Source organism: Cebus imitator, unplaced genomic scaffold, assembly GCF_001604975.1.
Source record: "Cebus imitator isolate Cc_AM_T3 unplaced genomic scaffold, Cebus_imitator-1.0 Scaffold82, whole genome shotgun sequence".
NCBI lineage: Eukaryota > Metazoa > Chordata > Mammalia > Primates > Cebidae > Cebus > Cebus imitator.
Genome location: NW_016107397.1, coordinates 3,483,834 through 3,491,134, shown reverse-complemented (window position 1 = coordinate 3,491,134; position 7,301 = coordinate 3,483,834). Strand labels below are relative to the sequence as shown.

Genomic DNA, 7,301 nt, shown 5'->3' with positions numbered 1-7,301 from the left:
AAAAAAAAAAAAAAAAAAAAAAAAAAGGAATAAGTAAATAAAAATGGTTAAAATGGTAAATTTTATATCTGTTTTTTGTTTGTTTGTTTTTGAGAGTCTTGCTGTCCCCAAGGCTGGAGTGGAGTGGTCTGACCTCACTCGCCTCACTGTAGCTTCTGCCTCTGCCTCCCGGGTTCAAGCGATTCTCATGCCTCAGCCACCTGAGTAGCTGGGACTACAGGCATGTGCACCACACCTAGTTAAGTTTTGTATTTTTAGTAGAGATGGTTTTTTTACCATATTGGCCAGCCTGGTCCCAAACTCCCAACCTCTGGTGATCCGCCTGCCTTGACCTCCCAAAGTGCTGGGATTACAGGCGTGAGCCACGTGCCCGGCCACTACTAGGAGCTTTTGATGCCCTAAGGTTTGGGAACTGAAGATGCCCCCCTGACTCTTCCTAATGCTCTTTTTCCTTAGCTATGAGGTGCCCACCTGGCAGCAGCTACAGCACCTGTGCCAGCCCTTGCCCAGCCACCTGCAACAGCATAAACACCCCGAGGGACTGCCCCAAAGCACTGCCCTGTGCTGAGGGCTGCGAATGTCAGAAAGGCCACATCTTGAGCAGAACCTCATGCGTGCCCCTTGGCCAGTGTGGCTGCACCGACCCAGCGGGCTCCTACCACCCGGTGAGAGGCCAGCTAGCAGGGGCCCTGCCCTTTCCAGGTCCACACGTTTAGGGTCAGGACAAGCTCAGGAGAGGCAGGAAGAAGGCTCGGAACCTGGGAGGGGCAGGGCTGGCCAATGCTTGGGGGCAAGGAGGAAGGCCAGATGCTGCAGCCAGTTTTGACCGGGGCATCAGCCCATCTTCTGATTCTAAGTTTCTGTTGGCTCTGCCAATCCCTGTGGCCCACAGGTCGGGGAGCGCTGGTACACAGAGAACACCTGCGCCAGGCTCTGCACCTGCTCCATCCACAACAACATCACCTGCATCCAAAGCAGCTGCAAACCCAACCAGATATGCTGGGCCCTGGATGGGCTGCTCCGTTGTCGGGCCTCAGGTAAGAGGACCACGGTGACGGGGGGACCCCACGGCCCTGAGGCCAGCTCTCCCAACTCCCCAACAGACTCCCTGCTGCCTGTGGCACTCAGATTCAGGTTTTGGCTCATAACTGCTATAATGAAGAGCTTCGGGTGGGAAAAGTGACCTCCAACTGCTGAGAAGGGGGCCTCAGGGCTCACCCAACCTTCCCCTGTAGCAGCCACCAACTTAGATGGGGTATTATAAATCCTTTCTGGGGCCGGACGTGGTGGTTCACACTTGTAATCTCAGCACTTTGGAAGGACAAACCAGGTGGATCAAGTGAGACTGGGAGTTTGAGACCAGCCTAGCCAACATGGCCAACATGGCTAAACCCCATCTCTACTAAAAATACAAAAATTAGCCAAGCACTGTGGTGGGTGCCTGTAATCCCAGCTACTCGAGAGGCTGAGGCAGGAGAATCCTTGAAACCAGGAGGTGGAGGTTGTAGTGAGTGGAGATCGCACCATTGAACTCCAGCCTGGGCGACAAAACTCCATCTCTAAATAAATAAATAAATCCTTCCCTGGAGGCTGGGCATGGTGCTCACGCCTTTAATCCCAGTGCTTTGGGAAGCTGAGGTGGGATCACTTGAGGCCAAGGGTTCAAGAGCAACCTGGGCAGCACAGCAAGACCCCATCTCTACAAAAAATAAAAACTAAAAAATTAAAAATAGAAATTAAAGACATCACACCTGTAGTCTCAGCTCCTTGGGAAGCTGAGGTAGGAGGATCTCTTGAGCTCAGGAATTAGAGTCTGCAGTGCACTATGATCTTGCCACTGCACTCCAGCCTGGGTAACAGAAGAAGACCCTGTCTCTTAAAAAAAAGTTTTGTAAAAAATTAGTTGAATAGGGTACTTCATGCCTGTAGTCCCAGCTACTCTGGAGGGTGAGGTAGGAAGATTGCTTGAGCCCAGGAGTTTGAGGCTACAGTGAGCTATGATCATGCCACTGCATTCCACCCCGGCTGACAGAGAGAGACAGTGTCTCAAAAAAGAAAATAATAATCCTTCCTCCGAAGAATCATGCTCCCCTCCACCCATAAACCTCATGCCTCAGCCCTGGCCCCAGGGTCTTTTTTTTTTTTTTTTTGACAGAGTCTCTGGTGCTCAGGCTGGATGCAATGGCACAATCTCGGCTCACTGCAACCTCCATCTCCCTGGTTCAAGTGATTTTCCTGCCTCAGCCTCCCAAGTAGCTGGGATTACAGGTGCACTTCACCACACCCTAATTTTTCTGCATTTTTAAAGTAGAGATGGGGTTTCACCACGTTGGTCAGGCTGGTCTCAGACCAGCCCTCCTGGGCCTCCCAAAGTGCTGGGATTACAGGCGTGAGCCACTGGGCATGGCCAGACCTGGGGTCTTGACACTTTTCTGGAAGGCAGGGGAACCCAGGACTAGTTTCCCAGGGACCCTGTACCTGCCAGAGGGAGGGCCATAGCCCGGCTGTCTCTCTGTCCTCCCAGGTATGGGAGTGTGTCAGCTCCCAGGGGAGTCCCACTATGTGAGCTTTGATGGCAGTAACCATTCCATCCCCGACGCCTGCACTCACATCCTGGTGAAAGTCTGCCACCCCGCCATGGACTTGCCCTTCTTCAAGATCAGTGCAAAGCATGAGAAGGAGGAAGGTGGGACTGAGTCTTTTCGTCTTCATGAGGTCTACATTGACATCTACGATGCCCGGGTCACCCTGAAGAAGGGCCGCCATGTGCTGGTGAGCAGGGTGTGGTGACCGGGGTTGGGAGGGAGTGCTGGGGAGGGGACTCCAGTCCCTCCTCCTACTCACTGTCACTGCCCTTCTGTTTAGATCAACAGCAAACAGGTCACCCTCCCCGCAATCTCCCAGATCCCCGGGGTCAGCGTCAAGTCCAGCAGCATCTACACAATTGTTAACTTCAAGACTGGCGTGCAGGTCAAGTTTGATGGGAATCGTCTCTTAGAGATTGAAATTCCCACTACCTACTATGGAAAGGTGAGGAAAACATCTGGCTGTGTTCACAGGGTAGGCAGCACCAGGAAGACCGGCGGGTGGCAAGGGTGGGAGGCAGTGTTCACATCCGGCCTGCCGCTCCTCAGGATGGAGCAGGGCAGCAGAGGAGTGTGCCTTTCTGTGTAGGATGGACGAGGATGTTCCCAGGAAAAACCACTCTCAGCTGGGCGCGGTGGCTCATGCCTGTAATCTCAGCACTTTGGAAGGCTGAGGCAGGTGGATCATCTGAGGTCAGGAGTTCAAGACCAGCCTGGCCAACATGGTGAAATGCTGTCTCTACCAAAAATAATAATTTTAAAAAATTAGTCAGGCATGGTGGTGCACGCTTGCAATCCCAGCTACTCGGGAGGCTGAGGCAGGAGAATTGCTTGAACCCCAGAGGTGGACGTTCAAGTAAGCCAAGATTGTGCCACTGCACTCCAGCCTGTTCGACATACGAAAAAAAAAAAAAAAAAAAAACAAAAAAAAAAAAAAAAAAAAAAGAAAGGAAAAGAAAGAAAGAAAAACAGCTCCGTGCTTCCCCAGCACTGAAAAACCACTCTTCCCACCCAGGTCTGTGGCGTGTGTGGGAACTTCAACGATGAGGAAGAGGATGAGCTAATGATGCCCAGCGATGAGCTAGCCCAGAGTGACAGCGAATTCGTGAACAGCTGGAAAGATAAGGACATTGACCCAAGGTAGTGGTCCCCTAAGACCCTCTAGCTTTTCTCTTTTCCATCCCTTCCCTTCCCTTCCCTTCCCCCTTCCCCCTTCCCCCTTCTCCTTTACCCTTCCTTCTTTCATCGAGATGGTTTCACTCTGTCACCCAGGCTGGAGTGCAGTGGCATGATCTTGGCTCACCGAAACCTCTACCTCCTGGGTTCAAGCAATTCTCCTGTCTCAGCCTCCTGAGTAGCTGGGATTGCAGGCACCTGCCACCATGCCCGGCTAATTTTTGTATTTCATAGTAGAGATGGGGTTTCACAATGTTGGCCAGGCTGGTCTCAAACTCCTGACCTAAGGCAATGTGCCCGCCTCGGCCTCCCGAAGTGCTGGGATTATAGACATGAGCCAACCCTTCTAGTTTTCGTTTTCATTTTTTTCATTTTTTTTTTTTTTTTGAGATGGAGTCTTGCTCTATAAGCCAGGCTGGAGTGCAGTGCCACAGTCTTGGCTCACTGCAACCTCTACTTCCTGGGTTCAAGCAATTCTTGTGCCTCTACCTCCCGAGTATCCGGATTACAGGTGCATGCCACTATGCCCCATGCTCGGCTCAGCTAATTTTTGTATTTTAGGTAGAGAAGGGGTTTCACCATGTCCAGGCTGGTCTCAAACTCCTGAGCTCAAGTGATCTGCCCACCTCAGCCTCCCAAAGTGCTAGGATTATAGGCTAGAGCCACCTCGCCTGGTCACCCCTCTAGCCTTTCATAGCAACATGACATGGGGAGCTAGACTGTAGGGTACACCTGGGGCAGGAAGACCAGAATGTTTATTTTTAATTCGTCTTCAATTGTTTTTGTTTGTGTGTTTTGAGACAGTCTTGCTCTGCCACCCAGGCTACAGTGCAGTGGCATGATCTCAGCTCACTGCAACCTCTGCCTCTTAGGTTCAAGTGATTCTCCTGCCTCAGCCTCCCGAGTAGCTGGGATTACAGGCACGAGCCACCATGTCTGGCTAATTTTTTTATTTTTAGTAGAGATGGCGTTTCACCATATTAGCCAGGCTGGTCTCAAATTCCTTGACCTCAAGTGATCCACCCACAATGGCCTCCCAAAGTGCTGGGATTCCAGGCCAGAATGTTGCTTTGTGTGTCTGATTTGAGGGTGATGGCTTCTGGACATTTTGGGGTGATGTGTGTAATTGATCCATCTCAAGGCTGCTAGAACCCAGTTAGAGAAATATGAAAGTCTTCCTTTCCTTACTTAGAAACCTTGGAGGAGGGGCAGGAGCAGTGACTCATGCTTGTAATTCCAGCACTTTGGGAGGCCAAGACTGGAGGACCACTTGAGGCCAGGAGTTTGAGACTAGCCTAGGCAACATAGCAAGACCCCCATCTCTACAAAAAAAAATTAAAAACAAAAATTAGCCAGGCAAGGTGGCACATCCCTGTAGTCTCAGCTATTCAGGAGGCTTTAGGAGGAAGATTGCTTGAGTCCAAGATTTGAAGGCTGCAGTGAGCTATGATTGCATCACTGCATTCCAGCCTGGATGACAGAGCAAGACTCTGTCTTAAAAAGTTTAAAAACAGGCCAGGTGCCGTGGCTCACGCCTGTAATCCCAGCACTTTGGGAGGCCGAGGCAGGCAGATCACAAGGTCAGGAGTTTGAGACCAGCCTGACCAACAAGGTGAAACCCATCTCTACTAAAAATCCAAAAATTAGCCTGGTATGGTGGCAGGTGCCTGTAATCCCAGCTACTCAGGAGGCTGAGGCAGGAGACTTGTTTGAACCCAGGAGGCAGAGGTTTCAGTAAGCTGAGATCTCACCATTGCACTCCAGCCTGGGCAACAGAGCGACATTCTGCCTCAAAAAAAAAAAAGTTTAAAAATGGCTGGGTGCAGAGGTTCACACCTGTACTCCTGACACTTTATGAGGCCGATGTGGGATGATTGCTTGAGCCTAAGAGTTTGAGACCAGCCTGGGCAACATAGCAAGACCCCATCTCTACAGAAAAAAAGAAAAGAAAGATAACCAGGTGTGGTTAGTCCTAGCTACTCACAAGTCTGATGCAGGAGGATCCCCTGGGCCTGGGAGATTGAAACTGTAATGAGCCTTGATCATGCCACTGCACTCCAGCCTGGGCAACAGAGCAGGAAGGAAAAAAGGAAAGGGAACCTGGAAGGAGACAAGGCCAATGGAAGGTTGGCCAAAGCTCAGACCAGCTTCCCTGTGAACACCAGAGGGATTAGGAGGGTGAGAAGTCCCTGAGAGCTCTCTCTGGGTCATTTGGGAGCACCGGATCATTGTCATAGGGCCAGGCGTGGCAGCTCAGGCCTGTAATATCAGCACTTTGGGAGGCTGAGGCGGGTAGATCACTTGAGGTCAGGAGTTCAAGACCAGCCTGGCCAACATGGTGAAACCCCATCTCTATTAAAAATACAAAAATTAGCCTGGCTTGGTGGTGGGCACCTGTAATCCCAGCTACTCGGGAGGCTAAGGCATGAGAATCACATTAACCTGAGACGTAGAGGTTGCAGTGAGCCAAGATTGCACCACTGTACTCCAGCCTGGGCCACTGAGTGAGCTTCTGTCTCCAAGAAAAACCAAAAACAAAAACATTGGCCAGGCATGGTGGTGGGCGCCTGTAGTCCCAGCTACTCAGAAGGCTGAGGCAGAATAGCTTGAACCTGGGAGGGGAGGTGGAGGTTGCAGTGAGCCGAGATCACGCCATTGCACTCCAGTTAATCTGGGCGACAGAGCAAGTCTCCCTCTCAAAAAAAAAAAAAAAAAAATTTGTGTCGTAGCAGGGGGACAGCTGTCCCTAGGTTGATTCCTTTCTTTTTCCTTCCCAGCTGTCAGAAACTCCTGGTGGATGAGCAGCAGATCCTAGGGGAACAGCAGGAGAACCGGAGTGGAAACTGCAGGGCGAACGACCTCCGCAGGGCTCGGGAAAAGTGTGAGGCAGTGCTGCGGGCTCCCACGTGGGCGCAGTGCGCCTCCCGCATAGACCTCACGGCCTTCCTGGTGGGCTGTACGAACACCCTCTGTGTGTTCGGAGGTCTCCACCACGCCCTCTGCGACGCTCTGCAAGCCTTCGGGACCGTCTGCCAGAGCCAGGGGCTTAAGCCCCCACTCTGGAGAAACAGCAGCTTCTGCCGTGAGTGTGCCACGCTGTCACTCCCAAACCACTCCCAAACCCCATTTCCCTCTCTGCTTCCCTGAGAACTCCCTCACCCTCCTTCCCATTTCCTCCTGATTCAGCCCTCATTGACTCTTTGATGAGGACTATTTTTTAATTTATTATTTACTGATTGATGTACATTTTTTTGCCGGACATGGTGGCTCACATTGGTAATCCCAGCACTTTGGGAGGCTGAGGCAAGTAGATCACAAGATCAGGAGATTAAGACCATCCTGGCTATCATGGTGAAACCCTGTTTGTACCAAAAGTGCAAAAAAAACTTAGCTGGGTATGGTGGAGAGCGTCTGTAGTCCCAGCTACTCGGGAGGCTGAGGCTGAGAATCGCTTGAACCCGGGAGGCTGAGGTTGCAGTGACCTGAGATCACGCCACTGCACTCCAGCCTGGCAACAGAGGGAGACTCTGTCTCAAAAAA

General features: G+C 51.4%; 1 protein-coding gene across 1 annotated transcript in view; it reads left to right on the top strand.

Annotated features, from left to right (window-relative positions):
• Window positions 1-7,301, top strand: part of ZAN (zonadhesin) — a 62,536-nt gene that overhangs the window by 37,807 nt on the left and 17,428 nt on the right. The window contains exons 29-34 of the mRNA XM_037740393.1: window positions 457-665; window positions 893-1,037; window positions 2,525-2,772; window positions 2,866-3,030; window positions 3,601-3,725; window positions 6,539-6,843. Of these exons, the coding sequence (XP_037596321.1) occupies window positions 457-665; window positions 893-1,037; window positions 2,525-2,772; window positions 2,866-3,030; window positions 3,601-3,725; window positions 6,539-6,843 (1,197 nt within the window). The remainder of the gene's footprint in view (window positions 1-456; window positions 666-892; window positions 1,038-2,524; window positions 2,773-2,865; window positions 3,031-3,600; window positions 3,726-6,538; window positions 6,844-7,301) is intronic.